This window comes from Colletotrichum phormii (assembly GCF_030913505.1).
Source record: "Colletotrichum phormii strain CBS 102054 chromosome Unknown BDP81scaffold_15, whole genome shotgun sequence".
NCBI lineage: Eukaryota > Fungi > Ascomycota > Sordariomycetes > Glomerellales > Glomerellaceae > Colletotrichum > Colletotrichum phormii.
The window spans coordinates 603885-626889 of record NW_026851457.1 but is presented as its reverse complement, the minus strand read 5'-3'; the positions used below and the strand labels follow the sequence as shown (position 1 = coordinate 626889).

General features: G+C 53.2%; 6 protein-coding genes across 6 annotated transcripts; 2 read left to right on the top strand and 4 right to left on the bottom strand.

The window, feature by feature from the left end:
• Positions 1–2134: 2134 nt before the first annotated feature.
• Positions 2135–2781, bottom strand: BDP81DRAFT_324955 (methionine-R-sulfoxide reductase; the record flags this gene model as incomplete). The annotated part of the gene is made up of 2 exons (XM_060584936.1): positions 2135–2535; positions 2667–2781. 2 exons carry the CDS (start codon positions 2779–2781, stop codon positions 2135–2137), a joined length of 516 nt encoding a protein of 171 aa, XP_060442976.1.
• Positions 2782–3590: 809 nt separating this feature from the next.
• Positions 3591–5267, bottom strand: BDP81DRAFT_378644 (lactoylglutathione lyase). Its single transcript, XM_060586800.1, has 6 exons — positions 5039–5267; positions 4882–4950; positions 4804–4833; positions 4304–4740; positions 3965–4223; positions 3591–3869 (listed from the first exon to the last, which is right to left on the bottom strand). Exons 1-6 carry the CDS (start codon positions 5103–5105, stop codon positions 3694–3696), a joined length of 1038 nt encoding a protein of 345 aa, XP_060442975.1. The 5' UTR covers positions 5106–5267; the 3' UTR covers positions 3591–3693.
• A 407-nt stretch (positions 5268–5674) lies between these two features.
• Positions 5675–9089, bottom strand: BDP81DRAFT_451589 (piwi domain-containing protein; the record flags this gene model as incomplete). The annotated part of the gene is made up of 2 exons (XM_060592640.1): positions 5675–8648; positions 8698–9089. The coding sequence occupies 2 exons, from the start codon at positions 9087–9089 to the stop codon at positions 5675–5677; spliced, it is 3366 nt and encodes a 1121-aa protein (XP_060442974.1).
• Positions 9090–10861: 1772 nt separating this feature from the next.
• Positions 10862–11398, bottom strand: BDP81DRAFT_324463 (cytidine deaminase-like protein; the record flags this gene model as incomplete). Its single annotated transcript, XM_060584889.1, has 1 exon — positions 10862–11398. The coding sequence occupies one exon, from the start codon at positions 11396–11398 to the stop codon at positions 10862–10864; it is 537 nt and encodes a 178-aa protein (XP_060442973.1).
• Positions 11399–11805: 407 nt separating this feature from the next.
• On the top strand, positions 11806–14430 carry BDP81DRAFT_324546 (uncharacterized protein; the record flags this gene model as incomplete). Its single annotated transcript, XM_060584896.1, has 5 exons — positions 11806–11941; positions 12001–12784; positions 13041–13108; positions 13312–13419; positions 13484–14430. The coding sequence occupies 5 exons, from the start codon at positions 11806–11808 to the stop codon at positions 14428–14430; spliced, it is 2043 nt and encodes a 680-aa protein (XP_060442972.1).
• Positions 14431–15782: 1352 nt separating this feature from the next.
• BDP81DRAFT_432683 (family 81 glycosyl hydrolase) lies at positions 15783–19186 on the top strand. Its single transcript, XM_060590806.1, has 5 exons — positions 15783–17662; positions 17713–17857; positions 17909–18207; positions 18266–18779; positions 18839–19186. The coding sequence occupies exons 1-5, from the start codon at positions 16007–16009 to the stop codon at positions 18853–18855; spliced, it is 2631 nt and encodes an 876-aa protein (XP_060442971.1). The 5' UTR covers positions 15783–16006; the 3' UTR covers positions 18856–19186.
• Positions 19187–23005: the final 3819 nt, after the last annotated feature.

The window sequence follows — 23005 nt, the reverse complement described above, 5'->3', positions numbered from 1 at the left end:
AAGTATATCAAAACCCTGGAGGCAGTTGCGTAGATATTTTGCATGATACCAACTTGATGGGACCTCTCGCCAACATCGTTCTGGTTGATACAGATGGCGTCAAGCCATAGCTTTCTTTGCCGGCCGGGGTATCGCAGACGGCGAAGAGCATTAGAGCAGTTCTTGGTGACGAGGAGAACATCCCATCGCTTCCCGATATAAATCCTCTCGCATTTAGAAGAGTCCCCGTTCTCGTCAGCCCATGTGTATGATACAGCTTCATACTCCGGCTTGACGGCCAAGTCTGCCACGTGAACGTCGACTCGGATTGGATCGTGGTAAAAGCCTTTGCGTAAATCAAGGAGTCGGATCTTTCGGGCGACTATAGGTTTGTATGGAACCTCGCCTTGCGTGGGAGAATCGACCTTTTTGCTCACATCCTTTGGTGATGGTGCTTTCTGCTCCGCAATTGGGTCTTCTAGTAGACTAGAATCCGGTGGATCGTCTACGAAAGGCAAAGAAGATGGCCATACGAGCTCAATTTTGGTCTTCGAAGCTGGTACTGGTGGCGCGCTGTGGTACTGAGCCTCTGTATCGCCTTCCGGTAGGGCAGAGCACCCACAGTTGGCACAGGTCGGTAAACCCAGGCCTTTCGAGAAAATAACATCGGGAGTCCGACAGGTCTTGTCGTGCCAGTTGAACATGGCCGTGACTCACTCTCCTTTGGGCATGTGTTGACAGAATCACCTCGTGGTACTAGGAGGACGTAGAAAAGCAATCACGAGCGCAGGCGGTCTCGCAGAAATCTATAGACTGAGAGTTGGTGGCATGGCAAGTGTTTAAGTCAAGGAAGACTGGGTTGGCGGGACATTTGACAGCCCAGCACATGACCCAACCGTTGTTGCACATCGTCAACTGCAAGTCTTACTGGCTCAAGAGACTGTGTCTGGGCCGTGGCGCAGACGCTGCGCCTACCATTTACATTTTCTAAGTGTAAGCCTCCATTCAAGTACGAGAATCAAACTGATAGGGGGAATCGACATTTTGATTTGCCGTTGGATCTGCGAGACGCCTATCGCCTACCCCCTTTCACTCGCCGAAGCAGGCTGGAATCACTGCATATGATGACATGCATAAGCGGTTCGAATAGACTGCCAATGTGTATGGATGTGCTCACAACCGACACTTTCAGTCACTGGAGATGTGGCAGCCGTCTATTCCTCGCCCCAACCTGCCCCGTCAACAAGTGTTCTCCCACACTCGCCGTTGCCAACCACTGCGCCTTGCATAGACAATACTCGTCCTGCATGATGCTTGGGGCGATGTGCTAGATAAGATGAATGTAGATGTTGAGGCAGCCATCAAAAAATCTGCAAAGTAGAAAACTCCCTGCTACTCTCAGTCCTTGCCACGGATATGTGTAACACGGCATTGGATGTATCGGAGCGTGGGACCAGCCTCGACCCAAGTGCATCTTGCATGAACGGAGAACGTTGACAGAGATTTAAGTCAACGAAATTCGTTTATTCTAAACTTGGCATGCGATACACCATTTCCGGGTTTGTTTGAATGTCCTGGATATGGCATTGGTACCCCGGGTGGAGTCTTACTCTTCTGATTGGCGAGAAGACTTGCCTTTTTCAAAGCAGTCCAAGTTGTTGACCAGAATCGACAAAACGCAAACATGACAACTTGGTAGCATTCGGGACATACGAGGTTCCCAAAATTTCACTTGCCTAATTTCACTTCAAGGTGGGCGATTTGAGCGCCCACATAGTTGATGTATCTCACATTGCCTTAGTTCAGGCAGGAAGTACATCATTGGAATCTATGCAAGATAGCAGCGAAGCCTTCTTCTTGGTTTCCGTTTCCTGAGAAGACTTGCTACAATTTTTCTGGTGACATTTGTCAATATGTCACACTTGATTCCATGGTCTGCCGTATTGACATAGAGATGTGAGGGAGGGATGGGGTGCTTTGGTTTCAGGCCAGCAAAATTGTATCTCATATTCATTGATCATACATCCAGCTTCATCGATTCAATGCACAACCTACACCAGATACCTCAACGCTCCGAACTCAATTCTCAAAACTCGAGTCAATACCTCACCTCAGTACAACTCCTATACCAACGCCAGTCAACCTCGCAAACCCCCTAAACTTTACTCTCCCCCTTCGCTCCCTCCACACTCCCCTCCCCACCCTTCTTCTCATCCGGCGCAAACGTCAAACTCACACTGTTAACACAATGCCTCTCATCCGTCGGCGTATCAAACCCTTCCCCCTTGAAGACGTGACCCAAATGCCCACCACAGTTGGCGCACACAATCTCGGTGCGCGTCATGCCGAACATGCGGTCCTCGTGGCGGACGACTGCGCCGGGCAAGGAGTCAAAGTAGGCCGGCCAGCCGCAGCCCGACTTGAACTTGTGCGTGGCTTTGTAGAGGGGTGCTTCGCACCCGGCGCAAGCGTAGACGCCCTCGGCCGGGTAGTGCTTGTCGAATTTGCCGGAGCCGGAGGGTTCGGTGCCCTTTTCGCGGAGGATGCGGAATTGTTCTTTTGGGTTGTTAGTTTTATTCATTTCATGTTTCTTACAATCTATGAAGACCACTCATCTCGCACAAGTCCGGCTTCTCATACAGGAGACGCCGCACGTAAGATGAAATGAGAATGGGAGCTAAACATACCCTTATTCAAAACAGCCCGCCACTCATCATCAGACCTCTTATCGGGATACGACATCTTATCCTGCTGCGAAGCGGAAGACCCAAACAGAGCGCCCAGGAACGGGATCGAGGGCATGGAAGCGCGGAGGAGCTGGCGGTTCGCTGCGAGGGGCGTCTGGGAGCTCAGAGACTGCGCGGCGCGGACGCGGGAAAAGTTGGAAAAGGTGTAGACGAGGGTTGAGAGGAAGGGTGAGAATCGCATTGGGCAATTCTTTCCTGATCGCGAGCTGTAGTGTATCTCACCAGTCTTATGAGTTGGTGAGTTTGAGGTTGTTGTGTTACTTTATCGATGAGGTTGAGGTTGATGGGGAGGTTTATATAAGAATGTCGTCTGAAGATGTTACAGAACGAGGGGTGAGAAGAGAGGCAGTGGAGGGCAGAGCAGGAGTGACAAATCGGAGCACCAGGGTCTTGTCCAATGATTTGTACCTGTGGCCAGTGGGAAGCTGAGGGCGACCTGTTGCGTCAACGACTTTTGGCGGGGGACGGTTCTGCAGTGCGAAGTTCCCCGGGGGTCCGGGCTTGCTTTGGAGCTTGGGCGGGCTTGGAGAGAGGTCCCGCCACAGTGGCACTGCAAGCGCCACAGCGTGGAATCATGATGAAATCACGGCAAAGGATTCCACGACGTGCACGTTATCCGAGGATCCACCGGGTCACGTTTGGAATCCTCACATCAGCATCAGCCACGCTCAGGTCATTCATTCAGTTTGGAATCACCGTGTTGAGGGATTCGACATTTGAAATGTTTTGATTATTGAATCGGGTTTATTCTTCCGCCGAAACCCTCATAGGCCATATCTCATGGCTACTATTGACGCCTCACCAAACACCGCCCGACGAGGCAACTCCGCTGACTTTTCATACGCCGCATATCGCTCTCATCCCGCCCGTTGCCTCTCACCGAACGCCGTTCACTGCTAACTTCATCTCATTCATTTCCACTCATGACTTTACTGTTGGTCAACAAGCAGTCTCATAAACTGAGCGCTTAGAAGTTGTCCTTGCCGGCAAACTTCTCATTCTGGACAACCTCGACCCAGTAGTTATCAGGATCCAACAAGAACGCAACGTTCTTCATGCGGCCGTCAGTGAGGCGCTTCTTCCAGTTGCACTTCAACTCCTCGAAACGCGCGCACGCGGCGTCAATGTTATCGACCGTGACGCCTATCCTCTGATTAGCCCCGTTCTTTCCATTGCCTTCAACGTCCAGTGCAACCCGTGACTTAGAGACTCAAAGAGAAGGATCAGGGAAAACTCACAAATGTGTCCAAAGCCCTGGGGCTGGTCATTGCCGTTGTGGTAGCTGAAGCTCTCGTCCTTCTCAGTGCCGTGGTTCCAGGTCAACTCGAGGATACCCTCGCGCTGCGCCTGGCTCTCGCCCTCCTTGAGGTCGCCGTAGGCCAGGAAGAAGAGGGTAAAGTCGCTGGCCTCGTTCTTGCGGATCAGCGTCATGCCCAAGACGTCCTGGTAGAACTTGAGCGACTTTTCGTAGTCCTTGACGCGGAGCATCGTGTGGTTCTAAAGCCCCGTGATTCGTTGTTAGCGGTTCTTGCGTCAAACATCCTAACGAAGCCCAATAGAATGGTAGGTAGTCTCACCATTCTGTAGGTAGTCACATCCGTCTCCTTGACACTCTCCGTCTGCTCAATCGGCTTCTGGCCAATAATCTCAACCCAGTACTGATCGGGATCTAACACAAACGCAATATGCCGCATCTTGCCGTCCGTCAGCTTCTTCTTGAAGGCGTACCCGGCGTCCTCGAGGCGCTGGCACGCCGCCTGGATGTTGTCGACGCTGATGCACGTGTGCCCGAACCCGCGGTGCGGCTCCGCGTTGCCGTTGTTGATCTTGTACTCCGGGTCGTTCTCGGTGCCGTAGTTGTGCGTCAGCTCGATGATGCCCTCGCGGTCAAAGGTGCCGCTTCCCGCGGACCGCGCATTGGGTGAGTCGTAGGCCAGAAAGTAGAGGTCGAATTTGGCCTCGGGTTGTTGGATTTGCTTGATGACTTTCATGCCGAGGGTCTCGTAGAACTTGACTGTGAGGCTGGGGTGTTAATAGATCGTGAAGGGGGTGTGCGGTGGTGATGTTTGATGCGTACCCGAAGCTTTGGGGTCCTTCACTCGGATCACTGAAATTCATTAGCAAAAAGTCATGAAGCGGTGATGAAGCAACTTACTCGAGTGGTTGAACTTGTAGTTCTTCACGTCCGTAGTGGCAGCCATGGTCGCGAATTGACTGATTCGTCCTAAAGGCACGAGATGCAATCAGCTACACTGCACTGACCTGGAAGAAGATGGGATCTTGGGATCGCCAAGCCATGGCACAAAACTCACCGATAGGTTTCGTGGTAAGTGTATTCTGGATAAGCTTGATTCTCTGCAAGGCTCGGAGGGAGTTCATAGAAGCAACAAGAATTTGTTCATGCAACAGTTGGTTTTAGGAAGTTCTGGAGGCGGGGCTTAGGTTGACAATTATTTCGGGGATCGAAGCTGCATCAGATGGAGCCTTTTTTCGGATATAACAGCAAAAAAGTGCATGACGATTTGTCACTGTCGAGCTGGGCTTCGGCTTGTCTTGTCGCAGCTCCTTGTCCGAGCAAATAGCTTACCCCGCCACTGAGGAAGCTGCCCCTCACCAGAACCCCACTGACGTCAATATGAAGCCAATAGCGCAGCAGACCGATTTCCCGTCTTAACCAAGGCCGCTCCGGACCCGAACACACTTTGTCGAAGCAACAACATCATCTCGGCCCAACTAAGCCGGAAGGCACTGGTCTTGCGAAAAACTTACTTTCGTTCCAAGGGGATGACATCGTCTACGTGAATTTCCGCTGTGATTGATCTCAAGTCTATTCTGTCAAACACGCCTGCTGCATAACGTCTGTTCCCCATCCTGCCAACAATTCCTGCTCTGCATTTTGGCCCGCTGTCTGATACTAACGCTTCCGGAACGCCAACATACATACAATCTTAGATGTAGTACATCGTGTCCTTCAAGTTCTCGTGCACGCTCACGCTCGAAGTCGACGGACCGCCGCCGCCGCCAATGGTACTGCCAGTCTCTGACGCCTCCGACGCGTCGAAGTAATCAGGGCGGTGAACACGGGCTCGCTCGCACACAATGTCTGCGTAGTATGCCGGGGGGCAGATGCTGACAGCCTTGGTCGCTCGGCCAAACGAGTAGCAGAGGTCGTGAGTAAGCTTCTCGAGGTTGTCCGCCGCCCTGTCGCCAACACCGTACTTATCGCGGAAAATTTCATCCAAGAGCACCGTGTAGTGCGCCGGACGGGCGGTGCCCTTTAAGGCGGTGTGAGCGGTGAGGAAGAAGTCCCAGTAACGCGCTTGAGTGATGCCACGATCGACAACCGTGCCGGCCTTGATGTTGCGCGACTTGGGATCCATAGTGGCTTCCGAGGTCGGGTAGAACCGAGTCTGGTGGCGCTTGACAGACACGATGATCGAGATCTTGGGCCTGCGGTTTCCGTACGTCGCGGTACAGGCTTGGCGGATCATAGGCAGCTCAACATCGAGAACCTGTGTGAACTGACCTTCCGACACACCGTCACGGTAGATGATGATGTATTCCGGGAGATTTTGAGCGTTGCGCGCTCTCCAGAGCTCGAGGCGACGCTTGAAGTGGGTGATCAGTTCGTCACCAAGCATCTCCTGGCGACTGCTCTGTTCCCACGCGACACCCGGCCATTGACCCATGTCCTTGTCAACGCTGGCAACCAAGCCGACCAGACTGGGTGCGGCGTTCTTGTCATTTGGCATGTTGGTCGGGTGGGTGACGTCGTAGCCAACAATCATAGTCTTGCCCTGATTGACAATGTCAATGGGATCCCTGACGATGTGGTTGACACCGCCATTCTTCAGATTCCACTTGAGACCAACATTGGCGTAGGTCTGCGCGTTGTCCTTCATGAAGGTTTTCTCCACAACGCACACAGTGTGGAAGCCGTACTCCGTGTCTGCAAGCGTCTTGATTTTGCTGTACAATGCGGTATCCTGCCTCGGCAGGACGACGAGCAAGAAGACACCCTTGGTAACGTGACTGAGACGCTCGTCCAGCCACCCAAATCTCCTAGCGATCGCGTTGGGGTTGTCACCAATTTCGCGCTCTTCATCTTTAAGCGGAAGAGGGGTATCCGAGATGCTCATGCCGCTGGTCTTGAGGAACTGAACAAAGTTGCCGACGATTCGAGCCACATCGCTGGTCGGGGTCCTCGAATAGTTGTCCTTGATACGCACCCAAGTCCACTTAGGAATGTTGGGTCCAATCTTGGCAAACTTGACATTGACCATGTTCCACGAGCCTCGTGAAGCCGTGATGTTCTTGTTCGCATATGCAATAAGCGGCGTCATCAGCTCGCGACCGTTGACCGTCAAGAGATTCTTGTCGACCTTGAGGCCAAAATCCTTGACGACCTCGCTGTCAAGGCCCAAAGCTTGGCAGCTGTCGACAGTGAGGGAGATGGCGTTGCTGAAAGGGGATCGGCAAGCGAAATTGAGCATCTCTGTCGTCTCCTGGCCGTTGAGCTTTGCACGAACAGCTTGGCCAGGAATGATGGTACACTTCTCAGCAGGGAAGAATGTAGGCTTTTCGCGGGTTCCGAGGTTGACGAGAGGCAAGGTGAGGTCGGGAGCTGTGCCGTACTTCCAAGTCCAATATTGCTCGACTGTGTACATGCCTGGCGGTCTGTTGTTCATCACAGTGTTTTGTCCTTGTGCTGCCGCCATCCTGAAGGACACCTGTCGAGGGCCACCAAAGTGCCATGAATCCGCAAATCTAACATCGTTGCTCCTGATGTCTGACCTGTATGCAAGGCCGAGGATCGTCTTCTTGCGGGTGATCTCTTTTCCCTTGGCATCCTTGAACTTAATCTCGACGCGAGTGCGAGCCAAGAACTTGGACAGGGCGCGAAGTCTGGTGATGACCCGTGAGACATCTGCAGGGCTCCTTTGGAAGACATCGACCTGAGACCAAAGACAAAGGTCGCGAACACTGACGGGCATCTTGAAGACACCATGGGTGACGTTGACGTTCAAGAGCATTGACCCTGTACCCAGTTTCACGCTCTGAAAGTACCCCCGAATAGCCGTGAGAGAATCCTGTCGACCAAGCTGTTGACTGGCAGATCCTTGACCCCAAGGGAAGAACCGGCCCTTGCCAATAGCAGTGACCTGGTCATTCTTACGGGCAGTGTAGCCAAGAATGACGCCGAGGGCATCAACAGAGGTTGCAAACCTAGGGAAGTTGGATTCATCCGGGTCGCTCCTGTCGATCATGGTTTTGAGGTACTCCTTCATTTCCTTCAACGGAGCTTCGGTTTCGCCGACAATCTTGACCAAGTAGCTCTCTGACCTGTCTGAGTTCTCCTGCGTGAAGATGACCTTAATCGGGTTAACGGCCAACTTGAGCTTCTTCAGCGAGACTAGCTGGCTTTTGAACTCTGTGGCGAGAACAGCGCCTGGCTCGAGGTTCTTCAACTCTTCGAGAGCAGCCTGCAGAATGATCTTTAACTTGCGAGCAGGGATGGAAGCTGGAGCACCATCTCCATCGCCGCCGCCGCCACTGCCGCCACCACCAGGCTGGGCCTTCTCCTTTCCTTTGCCCTTGCCCTTGCCCTTGCCCTGAGGTGTAGATTCCTTCTCCTTTGAAGGCTCCTTGTCCTTGGATTCGCCCTTGCGGACTTCAAGATTGTATCGCCAGACGACGTCAGGGTTGACGGTGAGGCGGAAGTAGTTGACCCATAGGAGGACCTTGTTGCCTTTGGTGCCGTAGGCAGGGCGACGGGGCATGAGGGCGGCCGAGTTTGCTTCAATGAGCTTCATCGAGCTCATCTTCTTGACGAGGTCGGTGTCCTTGGCCTGGTGAGACTTGACGATGCGATTCTCGAGCTCGGTTGTGCTGCCATCGAGCTGGGGAATGGGCTTGTTCTGACTGCTAAGAGTTAGTCGAGCTGTAGCAATAGCTGTGATCTTCCACTTACCCGAAGAATTGAGCCTCGCCCTCGAATGGGTCTCTGCGTTCGAAACCGCCGTAACCACCGCGTCCACCCCCACCTCGTCCACCGCGCTCAAAGCCACCTCGTCCTCCCCGATCACCTCTGAAGCCACCACCACGGCCACCACGATCTCCTCCAGGACCGCCGCCACGGCCGCCGCGGTCTCCTCTAAAGCCGCCACGTCCGCCGCCTCGGTCACCACGGAAGCCGCCGCCATCGCCGCCACCTCGGGGTTGGAACTCGCCGCCTCCACGTCCACCTCCTCGACCACCGCGATCTCCTCCTCCTCGACCGCCACGATCTCCTCCACGGCCGCCACGGTCTCCTCCTCGACCACCGCGACCACCGCCCCGGCCTCCACGTCCAGAGTCAGCCATGGAGTAAGTGAGTGAATGTTCAGTAAAGTTGAAGCTAGTTGAGGATCAGTTGCAAGCTCAATTGAGGTCCAGTGCTCGTTGACAGCGACTGTGAAGCTTTACTTACTGAACAATACTGGATTCAGATATTCCCTGGATTACTTATGTGCCCAGCGTCGTTGATGTGTGCAGGCGAAAGGGCCCAGCTAATGTATGCTCTCAGGGGAGAAGGCACATTTGTTATCGGCCAGCGGATGGCGTGCCAAACGCAACGAGCAAAGATTTGGCTGATGGCGAAATAAAGCAAAATGAAAGATGTGTGACAAACAGTGAAAGTACCGAGGGCAACCTAGGCGGGAGGCCGTCGAGACATAAAAAAAAGAATACACCAAGGTATCTAAAGCTACCTTAGCTGAAGATGTATGGAGGTGTCGCGGAAGTTGAGGGAGAGATGAGAGATGGGACGGCAAACGGTAGTGGATCTTGGATTGGGCTGAGAGGCGGGTACCGCACCAAAGAAAGTCAAAAAAGGGTCCTTTCTTTTCCTTCAAGAGGGCACTTGGTAGTCCGGGGTAGCTTCCCACTATCATGAGAGCAAATATGGGTGATTTGTCCAAGGTGAGCCCAATTGACGATGCCCAAGCTGGGAGTTTGCACGTGAAAGAAATGCAATCTTTAAAGCCTCCACTGCCATTGGGACTTGTTCTCGGTGTCTATCTACCTATCAAAGGAGCTAAGCTACTCTGTGCGACGCATCATCAAAGTGTAAAAATGGCGGCGTGAGGAAGGCCTCCATCCAAGTACGTACCACCGTGAACTTTAAGCCCCCAACCAATTTTCTTTCTCTTATTATGTATTTCCCTTGTGGCTCAGCCAACGCCCTGGCAGGCTACCGCTGTATGCACAAACCCATTGTTCCAGGGGCACCCCCGATTGGCTGAGGGTGTTTGATCAGCTTCAAAAGATGGTTGCAAATGCACACCCACACATGTCAATGCAGTGAAGCCCAAAACTGCAAGCGAGGACAAGCCGATAGGAAAAAGCAAAAAAGGAGCGGTGTGTATCTGCTTAACAGCCTACAGGGAAGCAAAAGCAAACGGAGCAGGTAAGGGGCGCGACCTCTTGGTTTGCAATCGGTAACTGGCCGGACCAAAAACACCGGGAACGCGGAGATATGGCTGCCATTTGTTAATATCATCAAGCATTTTGCTCTCCTATGCCACTTGCCGTGTTTCCTGCCGAAGCCTTGTGCTATCAAATCGAGAAAGCGTTTTCTTTCTGGCAACTCCCCACCATCAATTGTGCCATCGCCAGAGAAGGAGGGCATCATCACAGTCCGGCATTTGGGGAAAACGGCTGAGAAGGGACCTTGCAGCGCTTACTGGGTCCGATAAGCTGCAATGGAGACCTAGTCATCCAATCCATTGACCGCACACATCAAGTGATGATTGAAGCCAGGTACGTAGGTGGCCAACAACCACCACTCAAATCGTGGAGCGTTACACAACCTCACGATGAGGAGGCACAAAAAGGAAAGCAGACAGCTTGGAGGACCAGTTCAAAGCGTTTGAATTTTGTTGCCCTCTCCCTATTTTCCTGTCAACACCGTAAACGCCGCCCTTGGAAAAGAGCCTGGAAGCAACTTGTGAAAGGCAGATTGGCCGTTTGACTATTTGTCGTCATCCCGCATTGCGCACCCTTGCATGACAGCGGACCGCCGCATACGCCAGCATTGGCGGCAGCTCGCCGGCGACAATGAAAGCAACGAAATCATGATTGACCTCAACCTATTGCTATTGGGCAGGTTTGACATGGCCAGCCGTAGCCACCTTGAGAATATCGCCTTCAAGCCCCTTAATGTGCACGAAATCGACACCCGCCCTCTCGAGCGCGCTTCGTCCGGTGTTATCCTTGACGAACTTTTCCGGCTCCTGTACGCCAACGTAGACGGTTTTGATGAAAGAGCGCAGTTGGAGAATCCTCTTGGTACACGGCAGGTTCCCGCTGAGCCTCGTCGAGCACGGCTCCATGGTCGTGTAGAGCACCAGAGGCGTCTTGATGACGGTCCCGAGCTCCTCCTCGGCAACGTCGTGCCGTTCGGCCAGCTTCATGAAGCAGCACTGCTCGGCGTGCGTGTTGCCGGGCAGCTCGAGCGTGTAGCCCGTCGAGACGACTGTGTTGCTGGCGGGGTTGACGAGGGCCGCTCCGACTCTGTAATTTGTTGGCTTTGGTGGTGACTGCTTTGCCAGCGAGAGCGCATATTGGAGGTACCCCGCGTGATCGCCTGGCGCTATCGATGCTGGTTGAATGTCCTCGGCCGCTGATGTCATTTTCAAAATAGTCGCCCAAAGTTGGTGTGAGCTGTGAAGATGGCAATGCCCAGGGGCTTTGAAATATTCTCCTACTGCAAAATAAAATGAGTTGGACTGGAATCTCATCTGATATTGTACAGTTACAAAAAGTAGCTTTCTTCCGTGAGACAGTCGCCGTGGGAGGGGCAGAGGGGCAGGGGAGTGAAGCTCTTGCCTCAGCTCAGCGCATCGGTGCCGCAAGCCCCGGTCCGCCGACTTGCTGAGGTTGATCCCTAACGCACGGCCCACCAAACGATCCGAACCTTGAACCCATGCGCCCCACCACTTTAGCAGGCGCGTCTCTACCAGCTCGAGCGCGTCGCAGAGCTCCAAGTGAGCTTTCTGTCTATCACCAATCCAACATTCACCTCCCCACAGCCTTCAAAATGTCATCTCCCGGCGAATCCGTTGACGACAATCCCCCTGAAATCGATCCCTATGAGATTTTGGGACTCGAACGCGAGGCTACACCAGACCAGGTCAAGTCGGCATATCGAAAAGCAGCACTCAAGAACCACCCAGGTATGAGGGAGACAGCCCATCGTCATCGTGGGTCATAATTAACATTACCTCTTGCGCAGACAAGGTCTCCGACGACCAAAGAGATGAAGCGAAAGAAAAGTTCCAGGAAATCGCTTTCGCGTATGCCATCCTTTCCGACCCGGCGCGACGCAAGCGATACGACACAACCGGTTCCACGTCCGAGTCCATTATCGACTCGGAGGGCTTTAACTGGTCTGATTACTACCGCGAGCAATTCCAAGATGCGATTTCCGCAGAAGCCATCGAAAAGTTTGCCGAGAAATACAAGGGCTCCGACGAGGAGAAGGACGACGTGTTGGTCGCCTATGAAAAGGCCAAGGGCGACATGGACGGGGTCTACGAATCGGTCATGTTGAGCGACGTCCTCGAGGATGACGAACGTTTCCGCCAGATGATCGACGAGGCTATTGCCAGCGAAGATGTCCAGGCATACAAGCGATACACGAAGGAGAGCAAGCTGTCAAAGGCGGCTCGCGTGAAGGCAGCAAAGGGCGAGGCGAACGAGGCTGAGGATTACGCCAAAGAGCTGGGAGTCCACGATAAACTCTTCGGCGACAAGAAGGGCAAGGGAAAGAAGAAGGGAAAGGATAGCGGAGAGGCCGACCTGGCTGCGCTCATCCAGGGCAACAAGCAGAAACGCGCCGGGTTCCTGGACGATCTCGCTGCCAAGTATGGAGCCACTAGTCAGCCTAAGAAGGGCAAGAAGAGGGTCGTGGAGGAGGAAGAGCCGTCAGAAGAGGCATTTCAGGCTGCAGCTGCACGGTTGAAGAAGCCCAAGGCAGATGAGAGCAAACCTGCCAAAGCGGGAAGAAGATCGAAGCGGTAAAACATGACATTTCCGGATTGGCGTCTAAGGTTTGGGGGTAAATCGGCAAGGATATGGAAATCTTGGTATGGGATTCAGTCGGGTCAATGAAAGTAGTACTTCTGAGCATTGACAAGAGACTTTTGTCATGTTTTCACAATCCCCTTCGATGACTCGCAACTTTGCGGATAATATGAATGCTCTGCCTAAGGTATTCTGATGGTGGTACGGATACAAATTGGGTGTCCCTCAAGGTACTGACTGGCCTTGAAGACTTAGCGCCACAATGCGGGGCACTCAGCACTGCAGTCGCCAGAACATCCCCAGGTCAACCACGAAAGGTTACTTTTCCCACAAGGACGGAACTTTCCAGCATCACATACATGTCCTAACGCGACGCGCCTTTCGGAGCCTCAGAACGCCCGACGGTTCCCATCCAAGGTGGCCTGCAGCTGGCCATCACGGCATTTCACGGTCAGGTCTGGGTTGAGGATGCCCAAGTGATCCTTTACCAACAATGCCATGACGAGCGATGTATCTATAGGCGGTCTCTATCCGCAGTACTGCCTGCAACTCTCCCCAACCTTCAACACATGGTGCCTCATGCAGACATCCGACGTTCACGCCCTCAAAACCGTGCCCGAATATGAAGGTAATTTGCCGCAATCATGCGCAGTATCCGAGGCTTACAGGCTGACGAGTGATGCACTACGTAGTCCAAAACTTCTACTTCTACAAGAATCTGCCTATCAAATGGGCACGCATCGTCGGCATCGTTGTAGCCGTAGACGACTTCCCGAACCGGCGCATCTACACGGTTGACGACAGTAGCGGGGCCTGCATCGAATGCACAGTTGCGACAAAGACACCGCCGTCCGACAAGAGCACTACCAACCCCGAAGCCAACGGGTGGTTCACCAAACGGCCGCAGCCGCAACCTCCAGCGGACTGCGTCGACGTAGATGTCGGCACCGTCATCGATATCAAGGGGGGGCTGACGAGGTTCCGCGAGGAGATGCAGATCAAGATTGAAAAGGTCAAGATCCTCCGATCCACGGAAGACGAGGTGGCGCTGTGGGAGAAGCGCACGCGGTTCCGGAACGATGTCCTTCTACCGCCGTGGGTGCTTAGCGAGAGGCAGATTCGGAAGTGTAGGAAGGAAGGGATGAGAGACGCCGAGAGCGAGGAGAGGAAGCGCAAGAAGGAGAAGAGGCGGGAGGAGAGAAAGAAGGAGGAAGACGAGATGCGGCGCAAGACGGAGGCTGCTAAGGCGGCTGCTGCGCAGGAGAACCGGTACCGTGCCTACAAGTTGAAGAAAGGAGATGGATCGCGGCCGATGATGCAGGCCAGCCAAGTCGTAACGGCAGTCTCGACTGCAGCTGCAGCTGCACCAGTTGTAGAGGATCGATATCGTGCCTACAGTTTGAAAAGGGGGCATGCAACCCGGGAACAGCAGCCACAACGGACCACGAGGCCGGCCCCGACTCCGGCCACGGAAGACCGCTATACAGCCTACAAGGTGAAGAAAGGAGGAGACAGTCGGCCGATGATTAGGTCTGATGCTACTACTATTGACACCGTTGCTGCCGCGGCCGTGGAAGATCGGTACCGCGTATACAAGGTGGGCGGGTCTGGGGCTAACATCTTGGAGAAGAAAAGATGAGGGCGTGCAAGGGAAGCAAAGTTCCCTCGATTTCTGATATACGGTTCGGTATAGGCGCATAGGAGTAGACTTGCTTTCGATACCCGCGATTGGCTCTGATATTTCAATTGATTACTGTTGCTGTACACTATATCCTGTGATATACTTCGACTACACACACCTCTAACACCATGTTTCCATCATATTCCGCCGAGCACCGCCTTCAATCAGTGGTGTAGTTCGTCGGCACATGCTCTAATGCTCAGTAGTGAACCAAGTCTAGTCACTGACATTCGCCAAGATGGCGCCAAGGATTCCCCCAAGATCATACTGCCTAGTGACAGGCTGATGGAGCTGGTTACACCGAGAAGAAGCAACCTCTCGTCTCCAATGTGTCAGCATACGGCATCTTCTGACCACTGTCACCAACCTCAATATCTGCTCTCGCAAGAATGGCCTGTAGTTGCAATTACCACCCCGATCCAGCTGCTCAAAGTCAGCGATGCCGCTGCTCTTACGTCACTGGCCCGAGTGCCTCGCTAAATGGAGGGACGACGAGATGCCCCTCCAAGAGTTTGGTCCCTGGAAGAAGACAGACATTCTTCCACCCAACGGGTCTCAATCCTAACTTGCATGCCATCGTATCGAAGGCCAAGTGACCTGTTGCTCTGTCAATTGCACCGGTCATGTTTGCCAATATTGGCTGATTTCCCCTCCCTCTTCGGACTGTCAAGCGGCAGCTTGGATGCCGAAGAGTCTCCACGCCAAGGGCAGGCACGCGTCAGCCAAAGAGGGTCGTTTCGTTGGGTGCTGCATTAATCGTGCATACTTAACCTCATGAGTCGAAACTTCCCATCGCAACATCTCTCTCCAATTGCGCTTGCCAGGAAAAGACCTAAGACTTGCTAGTTGAACCAGTACACATACCTACCTTACTTTATCTTACTTGCCTGTCTTTTGCGGCTGCATCGCGTCTTGCTACCCAACGCAGTCCTCAGACCTGTGCGAGTGCCGCTGTTGCCAGCCACAACATCATCGTCTCTTCATCAGCTCTTGGCCAAAGACTCAGAAGCCTCTCCTATCATCGAGACACGGCCACCACCGACGCCTACCTGTCTTGACCGATCGCGATCCCTCAGTGCCTAGCACCTTATCCTATCTCATCACGCGGCTTTCATCGCTCCGTACCTAGACCGAGTTCCCCGGCAAGCCGCTCTGCATTCCTAACAGGTGAGACCTATCCATTGTTTCTGGAACCTGTACATTCCCGCCACATTCTTTACCCGTACGTTGCGCGGTAACGATGCAAAACTTAACGCTCTGGACTGCGGTAATCCCACTCGTGGGCTTACTACTCTCGGTTCACCGAGGAGTGTCCATTGTTGATATGTGGCGGCTTTTACCATGCGCCTGTTTATATGAAGTTGGAGCACCGCTCCCATACCATTTCATGAAGAGTTGAGGAACTTCTCTCCCTGCCACGCGCTTCATCACATAACCCAGAAGCCAAATTCAGACATAACCCAGAAGCCAAATTCAGGCTTGAGCATCCTCTATATCCTCTTACCAACACGATAAGATCATTGCTCCCCCCGCAATGGCGGGCCTTCATATGAAAATGGGGATCCTCAGGCTGACTTTGATACAGGTCCTCCTCTGCGAGAACGCACTCGCCCTATTTCACCAGCAACACGCTCGCCTTCACGACACTCACCCAGATTCGGTATCTCTTGGTCAACTGAACGTCCGGGCTTTACTCCTCGACAGTCGTGATATAGCTTGCCTAACAGAGACGGCAAACGTAACCGTAACAGTCAGGGCTACGAAAGGATCACAGCAAACACCGCCACCAGCATTAGATACTCAGGTTGCCAACGTTATCACCAGCACCGAAGCCACTGGGACAGTAGTGATCTTGCCATCTTTAACTGACACAGCCCCCCAAACATCCGGATACGTTGCAACTGGTCTTACAGCATCGGGCAAGGTTACGTCTTGCCCTCTTATGCCAAACCCTATCCCGACGCCTTCATCTCTCATCGACTCAGCAGCGCCTGCTACTTCAGTTGCACCGCTTCCATCCGCACCAATGCCTTCCGGAGACATCTTTTCTGAGCCCATCGGGACCGGAGCGCCCCCGGGCACCATCTCTGCCCGCAGTGACCATCCGGTTCCGAGGAAGGGCATCACCTCGACTTCGCCGCTTCAGACAAACAAGTTTTACTCCAACTTCTTCCTGGGAGACCAGACGGCGCCGACGTACACCTACCCTTACGGCATAGCATGGGGGGCAGGACGAGGGGCCGCTGCCAGCTACGGCATGACTATTTCTCACATCGAAGCGAATCAGCGTGTCTTCGGCCCGACCAAGGCGGATTCTGGTGCTGCGTCTTATTTCATTAACCCGGTAGGTATTCAATCAATGGTAATCAGCGCCCAGGAGCTCGGGTCGGACACCGCGGTGGGGATCGACAGCGTCACGGCCTTCTCTGCGACAATTCACCTGAAGCCGAATGCTCAAGCTGTGCCAGCGGTGTCTTTCCCCCTTGTCCAAGGAATGCCCTTTATCACAGCCCAGTATGCCGGCGCCACCCCCGTGATCCGCACGGGAGTCTTCTTCAGGACGGTTACGCGGGTGACACAGGACCCCAAGGCCGGCGTTGCCAAGTACACTTTCCAGCTCGAAGACGGTAAGATCTGGCGGCTGTACGCATATGCGACCACCGGATCCCAGCTCAACCTGCAGGTTGTCAATAACGGTCTTGCCCAATCAACGCAGCCGTTCTACGGAATCATTCAAGTCGCCAAGGATCCCGGAAACGGAGAGGCATTGCTTGACCAGGCGGCCGGTGTTTATCCCACCACAGTCGCGCTGTCTGGTTCTGTGAGCGGCACCTCGGGCTCGTACACGTTCAAGTTTGCCAAGGATGGTCACCCTGACGGCAAGCTGGTCATGTACGCGCTACCGCATCAAGTCTCCTCGTTTGATTCCACGACGAAGAATGGCGTCCAGCCCGTCCAGCTCATGACCCCTGCCAAGGGAATTGCGACTGCAGTTCTGGCTGATCAGTGGACGATGCAAGAAGCGAACTTGCCTGTTAGCATGGGTTTCGCACCTTGGAGTCCTGACAAAGGCAGCCTCACCACGCTGTCAGACAATGCCAAAGTGGTGATCCGCGGGATAGCAGCCCAGGAGGTATCCCAAGACATGATGGCTCAGTCTGACCTAGACTCCATGTACTTCAGCGGAAAGGTAAGTCTACTTCAGATGCCTGTGGGACATCTCAACTAACTCGCAACTAGGCCCTGGCCAAGTTTGCCATATTGATTATTGTGATCAATGATATTTTGGGAGACCCGGCATTGGCACAGTCAGGCCTGAACAGGCTCAAGGCAGCGTTTGCAACGTTTGCTACCAACAAACAAAAGTACCCGCTGGTATATGAGAGTGAGTTGTGGTTTCTTGAGAGGATATATACATCCCGCTAACCAGACCCAGGCGCTTGGGGAGGTGTCGTGTCTTCGGCAACCTACGTCACGGGCAACGACGGCGCCGACTTTGGCAACACGCAGTACAACGACCACCATTTCCACTATGGCTATCACATTCTTGCAGCCGCGGCCATTGCTCATTTGGACCCGAGCTGGCTGGCAGCGAACAAGGACTATGTGAATGCCTTGGTGCGAGATGTGGCCAACCCCAGCACCCAAGATACCTACTTCCCTACGTGGCGTGCTTTCGACTGGTACCATGGCCACAGCTGGGCACACGGTCTATACGCCTCGTACGATGGAAAGGTGAGTTGAACTTTGGCTCAACGACTGAAGCACGACAAACTAACATCACGGAAAACAGGACCAAGAATCAAGCTCCGAAGACATGATGCACGCCTACGCCCTCAAGATGTGGGGCGACGCCTCGGGCGACAGCATGCTCTCGTCGCGAAGCAATCTCCAGCTCTCCATCATCGCCCGCGCCCTCCAGGACTACTACCTCTACAAGAGCGACAACGCCGTGCAGCCGCCCCAGTTTATCGGCAACAAGGTGGCCGGCATCCTCTTTGAGAACAAGATTGACCACACGACCTACTTTGGCGCTAATATCGAGTTCATCCAGGGTATCCATATGATTCCCCTCCTCGCGCCCTCGCCCTTTGTCCGCACACCGGCTTTCGTAAAGGAAGAGTGGGACGTGTACTTTAGCAACGGACGCGTCGATACTATCGCGGGTGGTTGGAGGGGTATCATCTATGGAAACCTTGCGACGATTGACGGTAAGACGGCGTGGGACTTTTTCAACAGCTCGAACTTCGATCCTAGCTGGATCGACGGCGGCGCGAGTTTGACGTGGTACTTGACGTATGCAGCATGTAAGTCTTCAGCTTCCACCGAGCCTATAACAAGCAGATACTAATACCAGATCGTACAGTGATGGGCAACGTCTAAAACGTTTTCCAACGTCACAACCCACATGGAAACACATCAGTCCTAATTAACACTCATACGACTGGTGGACGAAATTCACGACACGAAGATTAGAAGGGCGGCACCATTCGAATTCGGGTTTCTCTATCCTCTTCCTTTTCCTTTTCCTTATTGCGCGTGGACGAAGTAATGACGACGAAACAACAACGAGCAACGAAGCATGAAATGAAAGAGATGGGAACCTCAATGACAAAACACGACACGAAGTTCCTACGACACACACACACACACACACACACACACACACACGCCCAACTCAAACAAAACCTAGAACTATTATCTTTTTATGAACGAAGAATGGAAAGTTGCTTTTCAGTGTATGAGTATTCGTATACAAGAGTGAAGAAAAATGTCTGTCTGCCAACTTGCCAAGTGAATAAATGCCAAGCCTCTCTCTCTCATCTCAAGTCGTCAACCGTTCATCTGTCCTCTGGATAATAGTGATCTGGCTGATATTACAAGCGATCGTGGTAATAATTCAGACGAAATGAGCCCGCCAAGACATGGCACGCATGCAGCGCCCGTATGAAATGGACCCCGTTAAATCATGTATACGTATCTGTACGAATATACAGAGTGTGCGTAAATGAACAGACGAAAATATGCAATACACCCGGCAATCCAATAAATCTTGGACAGTCAGCTGAAGAATTTCCATTTCCACCGATCGCCGCAAATGTAAAATGCAGGGTCTGCATTTCGCAGCATCATAAATCAGCCAAGCCTTGTGTGTGCGGCGCACCCAACACCACCACCTCACATGCAGGAGACGAGACAGCTAAGGCAAGGTAGCTCAAGCAATGAGCTAGCAGATTGACAAGAAATCCCAGGGGGACGGATGGGTTTCCCTTTGGCAGGGCCCGGATGACGCGTCACCCATCCACGTAACACGGGCCCCCGGCTTCTCTAGCTCTTGGGGGGGAGCGAGGGGTACGGAGTGCGAATGAACGGGAAGAAAAAAAGATTGGGGGCCGGAAGGCTAAGCTTTTTGGTCGCCACAATGCTTATTGCAACTGCTGTTTAGAATCAGGCTGCAGGCCGACAAAAGTCTTGGTTACTATCTCTTGTGCAGAGAAACGATCGACTTGATCAGCCGGATCTGAATCGGATCTTGAAGTCGCAAAGGTGGTGTCGAGATGCCGGTGTCTCCTGCCAGCATCCAAACACCGTAGAGCGACCTGTACGCGCTGACTGTCAGCACTGTGCTTACTTCAGGACATACGGATATCGAGCTTCAACATTCGTGCCGATTGTCGGAATTCAGATATGGTTCTGGCTACGGAGTAGAGACTGACGTTCTGGCGTTCAGAATGTCCATCAACTTGGCTTGCGATGCTGCTGTAGCGTATCAGAGCCGCAGGCGGCTTACAGAGTCAAGAGCCACACAGACTGACTGCCTTGATTGTGTAAACCGAAGAAAAGCCAGTCCCTAAAAGCTGCCGTGGATGCGGGTTCTCGTTAAAGAGTGTTCTTGCCAAGTCCCTGACCAGGTAAGGAGGGATCCTAGACTATTCGGAAGTCGGCACAGCTGGCTCAGGTACGAGGCCTTTCAGCCTGCTAGGGCTTTGACTGACAGTGCACCAGAAATGACATCCCGTGTTGGGGCGAGAACACAAGATGGAATTTGAGTACCAAGATATTCGCGTAACCGTCATACTTACCAAGCCCACGTCTCGGCGGATGGAATAGCAAGGGCACGGCGAACTGTCCCACATTCGTATGAAAAAAAGTCCGCTGTGCCGGCAACTCGTTGTTCTGCCACAACCGGTGGATGCAGTCAGCTTAGAAGCATGAGTGCTGAGGTGGACTTGTGTTTGTCCGTGAGGATTTGCCAAGCTTGATCATCGTTGGCGTTGCTGTTTTTACGGGTATCCTGAAAGTTGACTGTTGGATCTTTACTCCATCAACCTATGGCTTCGTCAACAGCTTCGACCTTCAGGAAGCTACTGCTGCTGCCTCTCGCTGCAAGTCGGCTGGCCAAGCCCTCAAAGCCACGTGCCTATTACGAAGCACCATACGCAACAGACTGCAGATGCTAGGTATGCCATCACCGTAACAATGAATGTGGCAGGAGGTTAGTGGGGGTTGCGGTGTCTGTCAAATGGATGGTGGTGGCTGTGGAGGTGCCAGCGCACGAAATTCGCGTTAAAGCGCGCGCATGAAGCATGGGTGGAGGATGACTCGGGATTCGGCTGGGAAGTAATATCAATCGGCGACAGGCCAGCCTCCGTGCCCGTCCCCGCAATTCAGAGTTGGGTAAGTGATGGCGGAAAGGCTAAAGGAGTGCTCTGGACGAAGTGAAAAGTACTGCAAGGCAGAAATGCCAAGCTTGAAGATCATGAGTCGGACAGTCAGATCGCAAGGCTGTGTGTGTGGCAATGAGCACGTTGGTTCTTCTTCTCGGCTGAGTAAAAGGCCAAGACTGACGATGATTGGCAACGAGGCTTTAGTGAACCGTCATGGTGAGGATCGCAGTGAATGACAACGAATTTATCGATAACGAAACATGACGATAAGGGGTCCAGCGTAAGGGATTTCCTGACGGAAGTAGGCCCCATGTCCGGTCAAGGTGCGAAATGGCATTCAGCAACGATGGATTGGGGGGTCCGCAGATCGTTGCATGGGACTCCGAAAACGAATGGACAGGGCGGACCCCCGCCACCCCCAGCAAGCCAAGGCAAGGCGTTTCGCAGGGCAACCGAAAACAGCATTTGGCCAGGAAGTAGACTCTGGAGCTTGTTTGTCGCCGTCGTTGTCGTTTTGGGTGTAAGACGGAACTCTGGGCGCCCTATCTGAGCCCGAGGTTGTGTGGATGCTCTCCGTATTGTGACCGAAATAACTCGGAGGGTTGAATCGAAGCAACAATCTTCAGACGAGTGCAGGACTTGGGGTCCCCGTTTGAAGTTTGGGACAAAGTACAGTAGTGTGAGTGCGGTGTTAGGTAGCGAGTGCTGTGGTGAATGTGGGCTGGAGCTCGAGCTGTTTGTCGCAAACCGTCCGGTCCCCTGAGCCGAAAGTCAGGACGAATTCCCTGAGAGTGGGACGGCTTCGTGCCGAGACGAGGAATTGTGGAAAGGCAGTGTCAAGCCAAGACTGAGCTTGATCATTTTTGACTCGAAGGTTTGGAAGGGTTGCTGAGGCAATGCGAGGCGGGCACGCAGCTTTGGGTTCGAACAAGATGAGTGTGGGTGACTAACGGGCGACGATAGCGTTTGTGTTTGATTGGGGGTTGTTCGACGAATGTATGATAGCGATGGCCTCTCTTCGTTTTCGATGCGAAGATCCGTATAGTATTCTGAAAACTACTCCTGATGACGAGGGAATGGAAAATTGACAGCAGACGATGACGGAGGACGTGGGAGCTACCCGTAGCGTGACGGATGGGTAGGTACGTATCCCTCGGAACCTTCGTACTTGGGGAATTGGAAGGCGCTCCTACTGGCGGAAATGTGGGAGGGAAGGACCTGAGTTAAGGTACCTTCCATCGACAAGTGACATTGGGATTGGACAGGAGGGACTCCAGTCAGGGAGGGATCCAGGGAAAGCTCACTGCTCAAGAGGGTAAGTGGGCGGGCGCCGAACAGGAAACAGCGGAGAAAGATGAGAAGCAACGCCAGACAACACAGCCACGCTTGGCACCATAGCAAGCTTCCCATTGGGTGTCGTCAACATCACCCCAACCTCACCCCTTCCTTGACTTTGCAAGACTGAAACCTGTTCGCTACTGGCTAGTCCGTTGTATGACGTTTGGGGGGGACTCTGAGAAGCTCTCTTTCTCTCTTCTAGCAAGGTAGCGAGGTAGCTTTCACTGCAAAAAGCCCATGGTCACTCAAAGCTTCTCCTTCCGGCGGATGTTTTAGTGAGGTAGATCCGTAGCCGATGCAGTCATACCAGGGTAATCAACAAAAGTCTTGAATGCCGGTAAAGCTGGATTCAGCAGCCATTGACAAGCTGAATGGTACTAGTGTATCCGTATACCGACGTCGCTGGGTGGGTTTCGATGGGTTGATATGCAAAATGTTGGTTAGGATATGTACCTTTTTGCATGTACCTTGCACTAACAGTAACACCGTTCGTCCTTGCATGTATCCGGGAGGCCGCCCATGCATCC

Bases quoted from the DNA above. Each gene is read 5' to 3' on its own strand.
- BDP81DRAFT_378644 (XM_060586800.1), bottom strand. From the start codon at position 5,105: ATGAACTCCCTCCGAGCCTTGCAGAGAATCAAGCTTATCCAGAATACA. The intron at 4,834-4,881 runs GTAAGTTGCTTC...AATGAATTTCAG, and splicing joins CTACAAGTTCAACCACTCGA to TGATCCGAGTGAAGGACCCC. The intron at 3,870-3,964 runs GTGAGTTTTCCC...ATCAGAGGATAG, and splicing joins CCAGGGCTTTGGACACATTT to GCGTCACGGTCGATAACATT.
- BDP81DRAFT_432683 (XM_060590806.1), top strand. From the start codon at position 16,007: ATGGCGGGCCTTCATATGAAAATGGGGATCCTCAGGCTGACTTTGATA. The intron at 17,663-17,712 runs GTAAGTCTACTT...ACTCGCAACTAG, and splicing joins CCATGTACTTCAGCGGAAAG to GCCCTGGCCAAGTTTGCCAT. The intron at 18,208-18,265 runs GTGAGTTGAACT...CACGGAAAACAG, and splicing joins ACGCCTCGTACGATGGAAAG to GACCAAGAATCAAGCTCCGA.